Here is a 19,406-nt window from a genome sequence, read left to right as displayed (position 1 = left end):
GTTTTCTGTGTACGTCAATATGTGTGACCTTGTATACAATCAACTGTGAAACTGCTGAAATTTAAAATATAGACAAACCGGTCCTTTGAACTGCATTTATCTGATAAATAAAACAGATACTTTTTTAAAAACTATATTCGTCTTTTGGATGACTGGCCGTTATATTGGGTTCATGGGGTCTTGCTGCATGTTTATTGCTTCAGAGAGACGGAAAAAATATTGGATTTCGGATTATATTGACGGAGTCGAAGCTGCTTTACGCAAAACGACGAACGATTGTCGAATAACACGATTACTTCGTCCAATGTTCAGCCACGGTCTCTCGTATCCTCAAGACGATGCATTTACGTTCAACTATCTCTTTACAAGAGAAATTTTCAAATCCGGATATTATACAGTCTTCAACTACTTTTATTTTCTACCTTATTATGATATGTATAAATTATAGTAGGTGTAACTGCTTTTTTCTTAAATTATGGTCACTGGTACTATATTTTCTTGTAACTATTGCGGTAATTTTGCGTTGCTGAGACAGTAGACTAATGCGAACACTTCACTGGACTCAAAAATGCGAGACAGTAAAAAAAAAAATTTGACGTAGCTGTAATAAAAAATTGCAGTGTCCCAAATCTTTCTCTATTTCCAACAACGTTAATATTCGATATCCTAACGCTACCTACTTAATTACAATGTCCTGCTAACCATGAGAAATGAAAATTTTGCGGCTGAGCGAACAGAGAAGCAAGTTTGTTGCGTCAAGTAAAATTGAGGTTTAGTTTGATGGAAGTTTGAAAAGGCCAGACGAGGCCAAATTAGGGTGAATTCAAAGATTCCGAACGTAACGGTATAAACTCTGAATACGAAACTCAAACGACGAACAATGGTCGAAACTGAAAAGTTACGATCATTGTTACAGAGTTGTAACGAAATTCGTACAATGTATAATTCATTCTTTACTGGACGTTTTCGGTATCATATCGAAAAAGGGAGAATGTCCGAAACAAAGTATTATAAATTAAAAATCTTTGTAAATTCCGACAAAGAACAATCCAGTAAAGATAATTACAACAATAAAAACTTTTTTTGGCGATCAAGAAATCATGACATTCAAGGTTTTTTCAGGAACAAAATAAGAACTTTTTCATGAACTTTATGACAATCCGCAACTAAATTATAAAATTTTTGAATGCGATTTTACAAATATTTAAAGTGTAGCAAGAAACTTGACATGAACATGTCGATTTTTTTACTTTCACATCACCTTAGAAATTCACGCAATAAATATAATAATATGCTGCGTACGTGGGAAGAGAAAAAATCACATTTTCTTCAAATCGATCTATCTGTACAAAAGACTTAAAATTAATAAAAATGTAAATGAGTATCAATATTCTATAAATTGCTGAAATCTGAGTTACCAATCAACCTGAAAATAAAATTTTCAGGTTCATTAGTAAAATTTCATGAGATTTCATAACTTTTTAAATTTAACTTTTTAAATTTCATGGCATTTAAGGATTTTCAGGTATTATCGTGTTGTTAGACGCCCTGTAATTTTCAACCACATGGAAAAAATCATTCAAGTAATAAGATATTGAAAAATTGTTTAGTCTACGACAGTTTGTTATAATAACACTCCATAATATCGTGATACTCCAACAGATTGTTAACTTCTAACTATCAAGGTAGTGATTGCACCGAATTTTGTGTATCATCAATCTTCTCAGAATTTAATATCTGCGATTCCATGTAAGGCGGATGCGCAATTTTGTGAAATTTATGGCATTTTTGCTCTCATGTAGTGTTTGGAAAATGTAATTTTCTTCAAAAACTCTCTCGAACTTGCGACGAATGGTTGGATACTTTTTTATTTATCAATCATCCGATTTGAAGCGACATAATTGATTCAAGAAACATAAATTGTTCAATCGATCGAACTTCTACGACTTCAACTATCACGGATCTTACTAAAATAATTGAATAATAAAATTTCGCAATGAATAATGATTGACGATACCGTTTTGAGCGAAAAATTTTTGCCGGAAAATCCCTTATCCATAACTTTTTCAGACGAAGGTACGTGCTTGAAAGTTCAATAAGTGGAAGGTAAATTGTGAAAAAAATTTCCGACCGACGCTTACACCCTTTGGTGAATTTATCCATTTATACGAAAATTGTGCAATAAGCCAACTAAAAGGCACAGACACTTAAGTGTTTGAAACTGTTCTTTGTCCTTTCGGAACAAAGTTGAAAGCAGGAAAACTTCTTAACGGGTGATCTGCATCGTTTATAAATTATTAATGTAAAAGTTTAAATTAATGTACGAGTTGAAATGGAGCCTGAATCTCACTTTTCATTTCATTCGTGGTTTCTTTCTGTTCATTAGCATTGCAAAGAATTCCTACGTTAAATATGTCGTATTCTAATTTTGCCAGTTCATCAACAGTTCGAATTCACTGTAAAGTTTCTTCCACGAAATTCTAAAAGTCACTGTTTCACCGACAAAATCTAATTAGACTTTGAATCTATACTTTTGGTCATGCAGGAATGACGGACGAAAAATAACGTTTTCATAATGTAATACTTCTCATGGGATTGAATTCGACGTCCAAGTCATACATTTTTATGCATTGATGGGAGAGAAAATGGCATCGAGAACGAATGTCATTGCTTTAAAACGACATTACGGGCTCCGTCGTTTATTCTTTATTTTTTCAACCCGTATGAAATTAGGTAATACAATTTGAGATTCTTTCACGGGCATATATTATTCACGGTCGATTCATTTCCAACGCGCGGTTTGAATTTATTTCAAAAATCATTATTCCCCTTGTATTTGCGATTTAAATTTAGAATATAAAATGTTCAATGGCGGAAAGAACAGAGGTTAAACACTGATCCATTTGAAACAGTAAACTCCGGCATTTGACCGCAAATTGTTAATAAATGTCCGGATGTATAGAAAAAATGACTTATAATTATAAAAATGTTGATATTTTTTCTTTCAATCGATACTGTTACGAACTCCAGTCTCGAAGCTGGAGTGTCAGGTAATATGCATTGTTTTCTAATGTGTATAGAAAATAGATGCACGATCACCCGGAAAATCGAGGCCATCGTTCAGGTTCGGTTTGTGGGCTGGGAAAATAGGGCAGTAACCAATTGTGTACGCATATTAGATCGTTAATTCGGAGCGTCCTACTTGGCTATAACAATTGCTACACGAGGAGAGAATTTTGCGATATTGTTAGTTCAACCGGCCCGAGTCTCCCGATGTTCGATTCTGTGTGCCTCGATAGAAATATCATTGTCATGCGCAACCTTTTTATACACTTCCCTTTGAGTCGATTAAGTATCTTGACTCTGAGAGAAAGAAGAAGCTCAAAGCGTGCGCGGAAGTCTCAGGAATTCTTTAGGGTTCAAAGAATTTTTCTGACAGATTTCCACGGAAGTTCCACGACGCGAAGTGTTGGCTACTTTTTATATGGCGTTCAGGAAAGTTTATAAACTTCTATCACATTTTAAGAATCATTATTATCGGTGATTCCAATAATGATTCCATGGAGTTTTGGGAATGTTCATTGGATTCTGGTTTTTGGGATTCCCAATGGTTCTCAAAGAATTTTGTGGTTCGTCATCGTTTCATCAAATTGTTGAAACTTCGAATCCCTTTTATTAGAGGTACCACAAGAGTTCCTGAATACATTTATGTCGTATCAGTTCCGTCACTGCTATGTTTTGATAAAAAAGGGGTATATGTATTCGATCAGCATGGTAGAGTGAATATTGGCGCATAAAATAACAGAGGAATATTTAACCTCGTTTCGAAATGTGTAAATCTGCGTGAAATCCTATGGCAAATAAAGTTACACGTACGTACTTATATTACAAAATTCGTACAATAATGCTCGTCGTCGATACGACGGAAAAAAGTTGAGGAGGGAATGAATGCTGCTATGCTAAGTAGAGCAGAAGGTCCAACGGTAATTTTTGTAATGTAGCATGTGGCTGAATAATCCGATATCAGGATGAAAAAAGTTGTGAGAGAAAAAATACGGGACGGTATGTCGCTTTATTGATTGAAACGAAGATGAAATGACGACTCAAGACTCGACACGACTCATTTTCCAAAAATTGAGAAGGAAACCACTATGAATATTATTTTACGAGCTCTGACGTGTAAAGTTTGTAAAAAGTAGTGCTATACGAGTTAGGCTGTCGAGATAATTAACTGGGTTAATTAGCTGAAAGTTAGCTGGCTAAAACAATTAGCCGGTCAAAATAGTTAGCCGGCAAAAATTAGCTAATCAGCTAATTAGGCTGAACCTAAAAGTGTACAAAATCAACAAGCTAAAAAAATTTTCAACTTTCAGATTCGAACTTGCAGGTGGAACAAGTTTTATTAAATTCATTCTACAGAATTGTTGTTATCCAATTGTCCAAGGTGCCTAAACATTTGTTCAATCAATAATAACCAGCTAAGCTAAGAGTAAAAATTAACATTTGTCAAACCGAGATACTTGTTTGGGTTAACTTTTCAAAATTACTTACTAAGTTACGCATATTTTTGAATAATTTGATACGTTTCATTTCCCAACTGCAGTTTTTATATCATACTGTAATATTAAAATTGGATTCGTTCGAAAACTTCTCTAATTGTAAGTGACAAACGTTTATTTAAGTGGTACAACATACTGCGGAGCTTACTCAAAAACACACTGTATAGGTAAAGAATTGGACGGAGAGAAATTGAAATACCGAGGCTCCTTGATAGAGTACCAAAAAATGTTGTATCGTATAAGACAGTGAGAAAGGTGAGAGCCTCGCGACAAAAATACGTATGAAATGACTGGATCAAATTCTTCCACAAGGAAGGCAGAAGAGAAATAAACCCCAAAGAGATCTAAGGGAGGAAATAGAGAAACGCAGGCGAAGGGACAGCAGGACAATTGAACGGATGCATGTAGCTACTGTGGCTTAAAGGAGGAAAATGAAAGAAAGACGACGGGGTGGAAAGGAGAGAGAGAGAGAGAAATGAATTATAACAATGTGAACGGAGAAGACGTCCTTTCCGAATTCCTAACGGGGGCATCGTATATCTCGCCTTAAAAATATGGCTGAATGTAACAAAGGCGATGTTTTTTTTTTACTGAAATTTCAACGTGCACTCATGTCATTGTGAATTATATAATTCGGTTTTTCTGAATTTAGCCCATTCATCTGTCTGGCCTTTTTTCATCGACTTAACCTAACCACCAAAATTCTTCTGTAATGAAATAGTATTCACGTTTCTGATTCGACTTATAATACTCGAACAAACTTACAAGTAGGGTTAATTCAAGTATCCTGTTTAAATAAAGTCTTGAGAAAAGCTTAGAACCGATTAAGACTATGAAAGTTTCCGGTCTTTTCTATCTCACATCAAGAGCTGAGGTCAGAAATGTCAGAGCTTAATTGATAAGGAACGATAAAATAGATAAACGCAGTTGTCGTATCACGAAATTTTCTCTTCCCTCTCTCTTTAATGATACGAACTCGTTGAAACTTTCAAGATCATAATTTTATCGCGAGCAAGAATCATCTCGATCAAACGCGAAAAGCTTTTATCTCTGACGGTATAGAAACAGGTATTCATACTTGAGTTTTCGAAGCGGCATTTAACTATCTTTAAAATATTTATGGAACTATTGTATAAGTATAGTCGGCCATTGCTTGGGGCGAACAATGTTACACATCACACCGTTTATCATTTCAATTTTTTCACTCATCCAATCATAGTCCGGTCTCAAATTCCTTTCTTCAACGAAAAGACAATTCATTCGGAAGATTCTTGCACGTAAACACCATGATTTTTCTTACACGATTCGAAAAGTCAGCGAAAGGCTGAAGTAAGATTATTCCAAAGTATGTCAAGGAGTAACACTGAGTAAAATTTGATGGGGTAATTATTGACCGATCTTCCGACTACTTGTGTCGATTGTGGATAAGGCTGAATAGATTGAGAAAAAAAACATTATTAAAAAAGAAAATTATCAACGTCTATCATGCCATTAACTTTGCTCACTTTGATGACACTGTAATGCCAAATAACTAAATGAACTATATCGTGCACGATAATTAGTCAAGCTTCCGTAATATTCATAGTATAATCCGAAGTGATCGGCTTACGTTCTATTGACATGCTTCTATTTCGAATTCATTGCTGACAATTAGGTTAGAACCACTCGTACTTAATTGCTTGAGAGAATATTGTAGTTATTTTGAGACCCTCGTTATGAAACGTCAAAGTTACCGTTGGATTTTGAGATTATAATTCACGGAATGACTTCAAAATATTTTCGTACTTAGTTTCGATCATTTCAATTAATATCTATACAAATCTCTATTCTCTGAAATAATTCAACTCTGACCATATTAACGAATATACGTCAATTCAACATTATCAATATTTCAGCGTAACTTGATGGCATAGTTTTAGCAGCTTCGCAGTACTATATGAAATTGTATTCTATTGAATTTGGCATGGGTTGAAATTATTTCGCATCACTTTGTGCATACGTTTAATTACATAAGTTATAACGGTAGTGAAAAGTTTCAACTAATTGCACAAAATTGCAGAACTTACTGAAGATAATTCAATTTATATCAGTAATCAGCGTTAGTTACTTACTTCTAGCAACGAGTGAAACTTCAAACGATATCTTACGCCTTGTAACAATTTTATGCAACGTGAATGAGAAATGTTCAGACAAGTTAATTACATCGGCACTTGAACAACGTGTAAATGTTTGTGTCGTAATGCGTATTAAGTAAATGAGTGTTCTCTTCTCTGCTTGGATCGAATAAAACGAGTGGCAATTTGAATTGAAGCTTGCCTTGAAGCACGGCTGTTGATTTTTAACAATGTTATTTAAATACACGAGTACACCATTACGAAGTACAGTAGCAAATGCACTTCTGCCAGGCAAATGTCGTTTACATAAATTGATGTTACTCCTGAAAAAAGTAGCTCACAGCTTGAAGGAAAGAAAAAAAATTTCCTCAGGTCAGGAAGATTCTTTTCCTGCCCGGAATAAATTTTCTCAGCAAATTTGTCTTCGGTTGAATTCTCCGCCTCTTATTTCGCGAACCGTAATCTCGTGAGAGGAATCGCTATTCGTTCGTAGAACAATCATCCAACCGGAACGTGTGCCAGTAGTTCTCGGGTAGGTTCGTTTTACTCAATTTCACTAAATTTTCGGGTGATTTCGACGAACGAAACGAACATATCCTCAGCCTACCGTATCTATGAACGAGTCTCACCTGAAGCATCGGCAAAAAGAAGCAGAGAAACTTTCCAAAGACCCAGTTCTGAACGAGCATCACTGTCAGCGATATCGGTAGTACGAAAATGCACTTAATCAGGTCCGCGATGGCAATGTTTATGAGAAACGCGTAAGTCGGGTCTCTGTAATGACGGCACTTTACGATGTGATACATCATACCGAAGTTCGTCAACGTTCCTGTGATTATCAGCGCGGCGTACATGAGCACAAAAAGGGGGTAGATATTGACGACCGAGGGTCGCAAGTGTGGCCGAGAAAAGTCAACCGTGTCATTTCGAAAGCCCGTTATATAGTGGACAATAGTTTCCAGCCACTGACTCGGTATGTCGTCTATATCCTTCTCCGTGAGGTGCAGCGTCATCGTTATGCGGTTCGGACACAGTTGACTACAGGAAATACCGATTATTCAAATTTGAAAACATGTGTGACCGCGTCTCGATTTTTAACAGTCTTTTGATTATCTCTCGTACTTGAAGAAATTTTTAGAGCACGTCGAACGATTCACCGTTGATTAAATTTGAAGTAATTTTTATCACGCGTAGGTGTGCATAAAACTTTCACATTTCCACGTTACGACGATGACAATTCCATTTTTCACCGAGCCGAGAAATTTATTCGTCCCCTGAGAATAATTTTACCTCGTAAATTCACGTCACCGGTGAAACGGTATCAAATGATGTATTTTCGTTTGTTTATTCACCATGTTTTTACAGCGATTTCAATGACCCGAGACTGGGGGTGGCGCCCCAGTGTACGACGCCTCCGGTGGTGGGTAGTAAACTGTTCGGGCGTCGCGATGCTCGCTTTGGGGTAAAGTTGAGCTTGCTAAACAAGGGGACCGGCAACCCTTACTGCGCAAGTCTTGATCAACAGCTCTCGGCGTCGGATACAAAGGAGAGGGCGAAAGTTTTTGAGAAGATATTTCAACGAACCAAGCTTTGCTCGTATTCGCAAAAATTGTGTTATGTACCTGTAGTGCGTACGAAAGAGAAACCACATTGTATATTAGAAACTTTAAAATTTCGAATGACTCGTTGGACCAAATAGATAAGAAAAGAAACTTTCACTCGCAGGAGCGCAACCAGAGATTTCTTATTGGGAAAGTATTCGGGAAGTAAGTTTCGCCGAACTTGTAATTTTTTTTTTTTTTTTTTTTTTCGCAATCGTCAGATTCTCATTGTTCCAGATAATTTTTTTTTTTTTTTTTTTTTTTTGTAAACGAATTCCCACTCCTGATTTTGTTTTAGTAATGAAAGCCTTTGCAAGATCAAAGAATTTGTATTTCACGTCGGGGAGCTTTTGTAAGATTCGATAGATGTTCGCTAAAGAAAATATCAGGTATTTTTTCCAAGGTTATAAAGAATGTCAGCTGATGCTTAAGTGGTAAATCTTCATTTACATTCTTTACCAAAAAACAATCGTATCCTAATGAATAAAAAAACGATGTTACTTGCAAAAGCATCCAATAGCGCCACCTCTAAGTCGGTTTGAGAAATGTGATAGTATCGACTGGTAACCTTAGTACACGCGCAGCAGGTTGCATATGGTACAGGGTGTACTGCGAAATTGTTCCATAGATAGGGTAGGAATTCTCAGAATTGGTGTTAAAAAATTTATCACAATGCGGTTCAAATTATGTTGCGAATTGATGAAAAAAAAAAAAAAAAAAAAAATTTTAATCTAAAGGAAATATGCATTTTATTTTAAAAGAGAAGTGAATGTTATAGGTTGTTATTATTCAATTTCGAGGCGGTTGTTTTCCGGTAGAAGCGAAGACTTAATTCAAATAAAATTTAGCAATATTTGTGCTCATAATTTGAATGTAGACTTCTAGACATTTAGAACTTCCCCCACACAGGTTGAAGGATTACATTATGTTAACACGTTTCATTCCCAGCATTCGAATGTCAAGTGTTATAAATTTTATTGGCAGATTGATTCATTGAGAAGTTTTCAAGTTCATCGCGGTAATTTTGTCGGGAAAGACAGATTAACAAACAGAGATACCGATATCTGTATAAAAACCTGTTCTTCGGATATTGGCGGCTCGTAAACGATCGTTGAAATTCTTCAAAATCATTTTCGATCGAAACCGGTATTCTTCTCAAGTAACCTTTGGTGGTGAAGAGTAAAAACAAGTTGGAAGCACGTTTTTTAAGTCAAGGTCTTTTCTAGAGTTGAACTTTGTCCTTTCAAGGTATTTGAAGGACTGTTACGGCTCAAGGGCACTATTTAACAAGATACCGTCTTGGAATAGCGTACTGTTGAGTAATTATGAAAGTCAGTTTCCGAGGAACGTCGTCTTTGACGGTCAGATGCAGTCGCGCAGCAAAATTAGTCGTCAATCCGCATTGCATAAAAGACAACGTCTTGTGGAATTTTAACTGATTTCAATAAGAGTAGCGGTTGACAAATTTCATCAATCTTTACGAAAATCGCTCCAACATTTCCCGTGTTTTATCAAAATTAGTGAATAACAAAGGGTCAATAATTACTGAAAGTGTTACACACATGGTGAAAACTATTATGAAGTCACAGGCTTCGAGATTATTTGAACTTTTGTTCAAGTTTCTCGTAATTACGTTAGTAAAGTGTTAGTAAGGTGATATGTTAAGTCGATTTGGTGAAGTTGAACCGTTACTTTGACAAAGACTCAGCATTATTTCAAAAAATTTCAACCAAGTTATGCGAAATTCGTTACGGTTTTGAAACAGTGTTGAGTTTGGATTCTCTTAGAATAACTCGGTGATCTCAAATCACATGAAATTGCCTACAGCCGTTTAACGTCTTCAGAAATTATTTGCAGACAAACATAATTGCAGCCTGCAATCAAGGCTGCAATGAATTTATCCAAAGTCACAAGTATTCGTGATCTATCGTTGCAATTCCAGTAAAGTCTTTCGAAATATTCTTTATACGATACCTACGTCGGTGTTGAAACGCGTTGTTGTATCCTTTGTCTCCGGAAGCCAGCTATGTGGTCACAAGGAACTGATAAGAACACGCAAAGTCTACGGGACAGTAAAACTCTTCTTAACGGATATCTCCCAACAATGAATTCCTTAATATTGTAAAGTGTCAATATTGTTCTAAATACCGGACATTCCTCGATAACGGACAATAATTTTAGTCCCGAAGATACCCGATATTGGGAAGTTTAACATAAAAACTCTTAACATTATCTCAAAGTAAGAAATTGCTGTGTAAAGCAGGATTATAAATACTCAATTTATGAATCACATACAGCCGCAGTCTACTTGCGAATATTAATCCAGAGAATTTCTCCAGTTTCTACAGAATTAACCGCAGGAGTTGGTCTGATGCATGACGTCCAGCTCCAGACGGTCTTTCCATGACCGTATAACAAGACGGGAGAATAAAGTATAACGTTAAAAATACGTCAGCGTATTTTAAACGGGAAAATTCCGTCACACGATTGCAAATAAATAGCATAACAGTTACAACGGTGTATTTTCCATGACCTTTTCCGAGGAACTTTTGAACAAAAATGCATTAGAACTTTGCAATAACTGGTTTTTTTTTTCCAAATTCGTTGCCGGAATGGAATGGCGAGATATTCCATTTCAATACTGACGTACTAACTTCTACATCGGACTGCAACTTGAAAGTTGAATAATGAGGAAAATCCGTTCGAGTTGATTACAAGCTGGCTGAATACTCAGTTGTTAAACTTCCGCAAACCTCCATATAAATATCATCCAACAATCTTTGAACGCTCAGAACAATCATAACCAGTGAGATAGAATTAGCACCACGTTTTCAGTCCAAGCATTTTCAACCGTTTGTAGGAAGCATTTCCGTATCTGAGATGTAAAAAATATTTTTCATTTCTTTTTTTGCAAAATACATCTTGTCTCTGATTTGCTATAGGGTGCGTAATTATTCATGTGTCTGCTAGGGTGGTTACGGTTCATTCCTTAACAAGAAACGCAGTTTTATTCATCGTTTGAACTGCAGGATTCGTTGAGATAATCCGTTTCGTCTGCTTCTAGTGAAACACAGTGATCGATTTGTAATTCCGAAGTGAACAATTGCAGTAGACTGGCCTAAGTCTGTTTGCTTGGTTCTCGTTAACGAGTATCAGTCACTGGGTCATTTGTATACTGGATTAAATGCAATGGACCAGTGATACCCTCGATCCCGATATCTCAAGTGAACGTTGAAAATATTACTCGTGACACATAAAATCTTTCTGAGTTACGCGAGGAGTTCACGAGACGGTTCGAAGCTGTCAAAACAACCGATTTGATAAAGAGGCTTAAATTGTTCATCCGCAGTGCCTTTAACGTTCCGTAAATAATTGTTAACTAATAACATCAGTGTAATTTAGTGAGTAATTTAAGTCAAAATGTATTCGTTAAATTTCCTACTGCTGATCCTTGCACTTGTCGTACGTTTTGACCAAGGTGTTACTGGTAAGTTGCAGTTGTATTAAGCATATCCATTACAAAAGCACCATCATTTACAACTGAAGCTGCATTTGTACACCAGTAATCAATACAACCTGTAATTTCGTACAACCTATTATCAAAGCAGAATGAAAAACAACCTGCTAATTTACGAAATGACATACTCGCGGTGCGGAAAAACATTGCTTGCATTGAAAGAAAGAATTCTTATGTCGTTTGAAAAGTTGCTTACAGCTGTTGCTTTTATTACGTAATGTGTAATCTGACGAAAAATACAGCTTCGGATTTAATTTTTTTTTTTTCTCTTACTTTAATTTGCCCTTCTTACAGAAACAAGTTGCATCACGAGTGCAGGCGAGCCTCACCTTTTATTTTACTCTATTTTTACCAACGCGTCTGAAGTAGACTTCGACGTTCCTTCAACGCTTCCTGTCAATGCCTCGTTGGATACGGTTTTCATTATACACGGATTCTTGAGCCACGCGACGAAGGACTGGGTAAATGACACTGTGTCAGCTCTTTTGCGAAACGTAAGTTAATGTTATCTCTTTTTATCGATTGATCGTTATTTTTGAACACGCGTTTCTTCCAAGTCCCTAAACTGGACCCTGAAGCAACGGTAAACTATAACGAAAAGGTACCGAATCGAAAAATTTCTTTTTTACTTTTTTGTCGAACAATGTCAAATACTGATTGCTGTTGGAAATAAAAAGTCTTACTTCAGGCTCTCAGTGTCACCTTTAATGGAAAATTTTGTAACGGAACCTTTAGATGAGAATGATTATTCTGAAAAACATGATACATTTTCTTGATTGGTTATGAAACAAGCGACAGATTTTAAAGTTGTCCTGGATTGAAGGAGAAAAGCTACAGCTGGAATTGAAATTATTTAAACATTCAAGTCAGTCGATTATTTAGATTTCCTGCTTTTTGTAAAATCGAAGATTGCTCGCCCTCTAATAGCAGAATTCTGATTCAGCTTTTCCACACAGTTTACAATTAATAATTCAATGTTAGAAAATTGTTTAATTCTTGAAAATCAATATTAGCTATTCTGTTTCCTCTATCGCTGCTCTGCGATAATTATCTAAAAAATTTTGGGCCCTGTGATCAAATTAATGTTATAAAAATTGGAAAATTATTCCAGCAACCGAGGAATATCTTCGTGGTCGATTGGAGAATCGGAGCTTGTACTGAGAGCAGTAAATATCTGATATTGAAGACATATGGCGCGGCAGCTGAAAACACTAAAGAAGTCGGTCAATCCGTATCCAGGTAACGTAATAATTTTTAAAGTCGAGTGTTTATCTACAGTGGACAATATTTCATCGACTTCATGCCGGATCATTTCGAATGCCTGTATGAAATTGACTGATTTATGCGTAATGGAAAATTCACGATCATGCAAGCTTTGTCTTACCATATTGCCATCAGGTCAACAAATTAGATGTTACATCGATCACAAATCTAAAACATAAACAAACAAGTTTACAAAATTGTCGGAATTAATTTCAAGCCCATTATTCGATTGGTTTCAATTGTTGCCAACTGTTTGCACGAGGATGAAGTTTGTTAACAATTTTACGAAGATATTATAGTCGAGTTTCTATAACCAAGAACTTGACGTTAAAGTTACCCAGGTTTACCTTTATTATGACGATAGAATCTTTTCAACATTCGTATTATCTCAGATATATTCACATTATATTCGCCCGCAGATACATCGAAAAGCTCGTCGACAATTATTCCATTCTGCCGAAAGATGTGTGGATCATAGGACACAGTTTGGGTGCCCATGTCGCTGGATTTGCAGGCAAAGATCTCCAGTTACGTAGGCGATGGAAACTAGGACGCATTACGGGTAAAATAAATTTTCAATAGAGGCTATAATTGTGCTATTAGAGGGGGAGAGAGAGAGAGAGAGAGAGAGAGAGAGAGAGAGAGAGAGAGAAATATTCCACAGATAATTAAATATGCAGTGATGAAAAAAAAGTTTTTCTTCTTGTTTTTCTTTAATTTATTTTTAGTTGCAAGTATTTACAGCCTTTCTTAATTTGGCTATTAAATTCGACCACAATCGTACTCTGAGTAAGAAATTACCGAATCGTTTTCAGGACTCGATCCTGCTGGACCCAAATTCAGAGAAGTAGCCCCTGCCGATCGTCTGGATAAAATGGACGCTGCGTTCGTTGAAGTGACGCATACATCTTCGTTGCTTGGTCTTCAGGAACCCGTCGGGCATGTCGATATTTATTATAACGGTGGTGAATTCCAGCACAGCTGTTTACTCAGGAGTGAGTTGTGTTCATGCCATTTACACTTCTATCATTGAATCGATCTTGAAACCGTCTGTTCGATGTTTCAGGGTTTACGGTAAAATCCTAATTTGCAAATTCATTGGCTTGAATTAATGATTTTTCTATGAGAATTCTATGCAAACGTACAAATTTGCGGACCGTTTTTAGTAGAAATAATGTGACTGTTTCCAACTCTTAAGAATTATGCTCGTATTGTGTGATTGAGCGAATTTGAATCAATATTGAATTGTGAAAGTCGCCAAGAATTTTCATGTTTTTGATTTACAAAGATTTTCATGTTTTAATTTATCTACACTGCCGAAGAGTTTACGGACATTTCTCTGATTCTAAAAATGTCATATGACTTTCCAAATTTTTCAAAATTCTAACTTTCACCTTAATTCCGATTCCAATGACGGAATTCTCGGTTCGTTTAAAAATATGTTTTTCGATGTCGCAAATTTAGAGAATATAATTTAATCCAAACTAAACCTAGTATTTTCTTTCATGACACGATTGACAATATATTATCTTGCTGTGTTCACCTCTCATAATCAGTAAAATAATATACGTTGACTATTTCACTCGATAAAAATGATGACTTTGAGTGTTGATATAATGAAAGCAAAATATACAAGGGAAGTGTATAGTTTTTACACATGTTTGATTGTTATACAAAAACGTTAAACCCAAATCAAAAATGTTTTTCTTTTTTCACAGCACCTGGCTGCTCGCACGCGAGAGCTATCGACTTTTATATCGAAGCCATTAGAAATTCGAATTGTAATTTCATAGGAAGGGCATGGTCAAAGGATAAGTGAGTAATCACCTTTTGAATAAATATTCCTTTTTGCAACATGATTTACGAGAAATGTATGAATATTTGCTCTGGAATCTTTGATTTACTCTGATTTGGTTCGATTTCACGTCTTTTACTTTTATAATTATTCGGTTCTCAGAAATATCAAATGAAAATCACTGTCAAAACTTGTAAAGTGAATTTTCCGTGAGAAAAAATGTATGAAAGAAATTAGGAAAATTTTGAAAAGACTCCACAGTAATATATAAAGTTATTTCGTCAGTTGAACGAATGAATGAGAAACAGTGCGGTGCCATTAACAATATTTTCTTTGACCGTCGCGAACAGAAAAAAAAGCACTCACATTTGTAACTTTCATTTCTAAGATGGAGGTAGATCAGTTTTTCACTTTAATACTTTTCACTATCTATTTACAGTGGGTATAAAAATATGACGAAGTCGGGACGCAGTGAAGATTTGATGACAGTGGTCGGACCCATGGCCGAGAAATATTCTGCACAGGGGACATTCTACATTGAAACTAATAACGAATCTCCCTACTGCAGTAAGTCACAATTATTTATCCACAGTAAATACACAGATATTCAACTTTTTGCTGAAATACCATTGGTATCAAATTGTACAATCTTTCTTACGTATACACTTTAGTGGAATGTGCATAACACTCATGAAACCATGTTTTACAGCTGGGAAATCGCCAACTTCTGATGTTGCGGTAATACCTGCCGATAACAGTCCTCTGGATGAAAATTTATTCGATAGTCCATTTTTTTGAAGCAAAAGATAATTTTAATGCAACTGTCTAAAAGTGAGCCGAGAGCCCTGTAGCACTGTAAAATAAAATTCCATTATACACACACAATCGTTTGTTGAGGTCTGTGAATTCGAACCCAGATCACATGTCATCTAACAAAACGAACTCTGATCCATATAGGGATGTGTCATTTTCTTGAGAAAAATTCTGTTACAAGCGTTTACGGGTTCAATTAACCTAAACTTAAGCCTTGAGAAGAAACTGACAGTTTCGTTGAATAACTGCGTGAGGTTTATACTGCGCAGGCCGCTTGGGGTGCACATCAGCGGGCCCAGGCTTGATTTGGGTTGGCTCGCGCCGCTCAATCGTCGATTGTATCTCCTGGGCTGCATTTATTACGGAATGTTGTTTATGAGTAAGAATGCTTTATTATGTGAGCGTGTAAGGTTGAACCACAACATAGCCAGGCATCGAGACAATAATCGTACTGATACGCTCATTGCACCAGTCCCGCGCACGTCTATATTTCAGCACTCGTTCCTTATTATCGGCACTTCCTTCTGGAATTCTTTGCCGCCGGCTATTACGACTGCTTCATCGTTAGCTGTGTTCAAGACGAGTTGTCATCACTATTTGTTGGCTACTGAGCGTGCTGAAGTAGTGAGTGCGATGGCCTAGCTGCTAAATGGCTGTTTGAGAAGATGTTTAAAAAAAAAAAAAAATGACGTTGAGAGACCATTTAATAACTTTAATAACTTTAATAACATTATTATAAATACCATTATGATTACTATTTGCGTACTATTTGTAATGTTAATAATATGCTAGTTTTAAGCTTACATTTCTTTCTTTTATCTTTTTTTTTATGTACACTCTGTATACTTTTTCTTGCTTTTGGCCGTTAGAGGACTTTGTCCTACGGCCTAGTAATAAATAACAATTACAATTACAATTATAAATCAGTTTTTACCCAGAGTCTGGCAATTTTATTGTTGTGACTAGAATATTTCTAATACCTGGAACTCAATATTCCCCAGTGTACCAACGTTTTATCGCATCGTGGAACTGACGACTCATTACGTGTAACTCAGTACACGTAAACGCCTATGTCCGTTATTTAGGTGCATTAGATATTGTACGAGTTAACGTAACATGACTTGCATGATATCCGGGTGATTTTGCACGGGTATTCGATTGCGCGCAGTCCCAATAAGCTGGGATCAATTTTTCTGCTGTGGGTCCCACGCTACTTTCGTCGCATTCTCTGAGTTCCTGAGGGTCCAATTAGTCAACAGAGGGTCATACAAATCAAATCTGAGACCAAAAATTTTCGGCCCCAAAAATGAAGAAAAAAGTAACGGCGAAAGGATTCGCGATTTTGAAAAGTGCTGGAATAAATTCTTTCTGGCACTATTCCGACGTGATTTTGCAAGAAAGATCGATTGGACGCAGTCCCAATACGCTGCGATTAACGGACCAAAAATTACAGCCAGGAAACCAGCACCTGTGTTATCGACATTTTTCAGCAGGTGCTTTTTCCTTCGTAACTTCTTTCCTGTTGATCGCACGCTCTTTTCGCTGCGTTTTCTGAGTTCCTTGGGGTCCAATTGGTCGGAAAAGAGTCATACGAATCAATTCTGAGACGAAAAATTTTTTGGTAAAAAAAAAAGGAAGGTTAACCCCTTTGTATTTTTGGCGAAAATTTTCGCGATTTTGAAAAGTGCTGGAATCAATTCTTTCAGGCACTATTCCGACGTAATTTTGCGAGAGAAATCGATTGGGCGCAGTCCCAATACGCTGCGATCAACGCATCGAAAGTTACAGCCAAAAAACGAGAACCTGAGTTTATCCCATTTTTCAGCTGGTGCTTTTTCCTTCGTAACTTCTCTCCTGTTGATCGCACGCTCTTTTCGCTGCATTTTCTGAGTTCCTTGGGGTCCAATTGGTCGGAAAAGAGTCATACGAATCAATTCTGAGACGAAAAATTTTTTGGTAAAAAAAAAAGGAAGGTTAACCCCTTTGTATTTTTGGCGAAAATTTTCGCGATTTTGAAAAGTGCTGGAATCAATTCTTTCAGGCACTATTCCGACGTAATTTTGCGAGAGAAATCGATTGGGCGCAGTCCCAATACGCTGCGATCAACGCATCGAAAGTTACAGCCAAAAAACGAGAACCTGAGTTTATCCCATTTTTCAGCTGGTGCTTTTTCCTTCGTAACTTCTCTCCTGTTGATCGCACGCTCTTTTCGCTGCGTTTTCTGAGTTCCTTGGGGTCCAATTGGTCGGAAAAGAGTCATACGAATCAATTCTGAGACGAAAAATTTTTTGGTAAAAAAAAAAGGAAGGTTAACCCCTTTGTATTTCTGGCGAAAATTTTCGCGATTTTGAAAAGTGCTGGAATCAATTCTTTCAGGCACTATTCCGACGTAATTTTGCGAGAGAAATCGATTGGGCGCAGTCCCAATACTCTGCGATCAACGCATCGAAAGTTACAGCCGAAAAACGAGAACCTGAGTTTATCCCATTTTTCAGCTGGTGCTTTTTCCTTCATAACTTCTTTCCTGTTGATCGCACGCTCTTTTCGCTGCGTTTTCTGAGTTCCTTGGCGTCCAATTAGTCGGAAAAGAGTCATACGAATCAATTCTGAGACTAAAAATTTTTTGGTAAAAAAAAAGGAAGGTTAACCCCTTTGTATTTTTGGCGAAAATTTTCGCGATTTTGAAAAGTGCTGGAATCAATTCTTTCAGGCACTATTCCGACGTAATTTTGCGAGAGAAATCGATTGGGCGCAGTCCCAATACGCTGCGATCAACGCATCGAAAGTTACAGCCAAAAAACGAGAACCTGAGTTTATCCCATTTTTCAGCTGGTGCTTTTTCCTTCGTAACTTCTCTCCTGTTGATCGCACGCTCTTTTCGCTGCGTTTTCTGAGTTCCTTGGGGTCCACTTGGTCGGAAAAGAGTCATACGAATCAATTCTGAGACGAAAAATTTTTTGGTAAAAAAAAAAGGAAGGTTAACCCCTTTGTATTTTTGGCGAAAATTTTCGCGATTTTGAAAAGTGCTGGAATCAATTCTTTCAGGCACTATTCCGACGTAATTTTGCGAGAGAAATCGATTGGGCGCAGTCCCAATACGCTGCGATCAACGCATCGAAAGTTACAGCCAAAAAACGAGAAACTGAGTTTATTCGATTTTTCAGCTGGTGCTTTTTCCTTCGTAATTTCTCTCCGGTTGATCGCACGCTCTTTTCTCTGCGTTTTCTGAGTTCCTTGGGGTCCATTCCGTCGGAAAAGAGTCATACGAATCAATTCTGAGACGAAAAATTTTTTGGTAAAAAAAAAAGGAAGGTTAACCCCTTTGTATTTTTGGCGAAAATTTTCGCGATTTTGAAAAGTGCTGGATTCAATTCTTTCAGGCACTATTCCGACGTAATTTTGCGAGAGAAATCGATTGGGCGCAGTCCCAATACGCTGCGATCAACGCATCGAAAGTTACAGCCAAAAAACGAGAACCTGAGTTTATCCCATTTTTCAGCTGGTGCTTTTTCCTTCGTAACTTCTCTCCTGTTGATCGCACGCTCTTTTCGCTGCGTTTTCTGAGTTCCTTGGGGTCCAATTGGTCGGAAAAGAGTCATACGAATCAATTCTGAGACGAAAAATTTTTTGGTAAAAAAAAAAGGAAGGTTAACCCCTTTGTATTTTTGGCGAAAATTTTCGCGATTTTGAAAAGTGCTGGAATCAATTCTTTCAGGCACTATTCCGACGTAATTTTGCGAGAGA

General features: G+C 36.8%; 2 protein-coding genes across 7 annotated transcripts in view; one reads left to right on the top strand and one right to left on the bottom strand.

Annotated features, from left to right (window-relative positions):
* LOC107218005 (5-hydroxytryptamine receptor 1) overlaps positions 1-8,083 on the bottom strand; it is a 42,327-nt gene extending 34,244 nt beyond the window's left edge. Inside the window, exon 1 of the mRNA XM_015655737.2 lies at positions 7,303-8,083. Coding sequence (XP_015511223.1) covers positions 7,303-7,686 — 384 coding nt within the window. The 5' untranslated portion in view covers positions 7,687-8,083. The remainder of the gene's footprint in view (positions 1-7,302) is intronic.
* A 1,531-nt stretch (positions 8,084-9,614) lies between these two features.
* On the top strand, positions 9,615-15,734 carry LOC107218004 (phospholipase A1). Of its 6 annotated transcripts, XM_046740303.1 has the most exons (10): positions 9,615-10,513; positions 10,614-10,706; positions 11,339-11,761; positions 12,086-12,285; positions 12,903-13,030; positions 13,474-13,616; positions 13,870-14,049; positions 14,773-14,869; positions 15,289-15,416; positions 15,559-15,734. In XM_046740303.1, the coding sequence occupies exons 3-10, from the start codon at positions 11,695-11,697 to the stop codon at positions 15,645-15,647; spliced, it is 1,032 nt and encodes a 343-aa protein (XP_046596259.1). In that variant the 5' UTR covers positions 9,615-10,513; positions 10,614-10,706; positions 11,339-11,694; the 3' UTR covers positions 15,648-15,734. The 6 variants fall into 6 exon arrangements, with proteins under 6 accessions (XP_046596259.1, XP_046596263.1, XP_046596260.1 ...); XM_046740307.1 differs by lacking the exon at positions 10,614-10,706 and having other exon boundaries at positions 9,615-9,907; XM_046740304.1 differs by lacking the exon at positions 10,614-10,706 and having other exon boundaries at positions 9,615-9,918.
* The last annotated feature ends 3,672 nt before the right edge of the window (positions 15,735-19,406 follow it).

Source organism: Neodiprion lecontei, chromosome 5, assembly GCF_021901455.1.
Source record: "Neodiprion lecontei isolate iyNeoLeco1 chromosome 5, iyNeoLeco1.1, whole genome shotgun sequence".
Taxonomy (NCBI): domain Eukaryota; kingdom Metazoa; phylum Arthropoda; class Insecta; order Hymenoptera; family Diprionidae; genus Neodiprion; species Neodiprion lecontei.
This window is presented reverse-complemented; position numbering and strand designations above follow the sequence as displayed.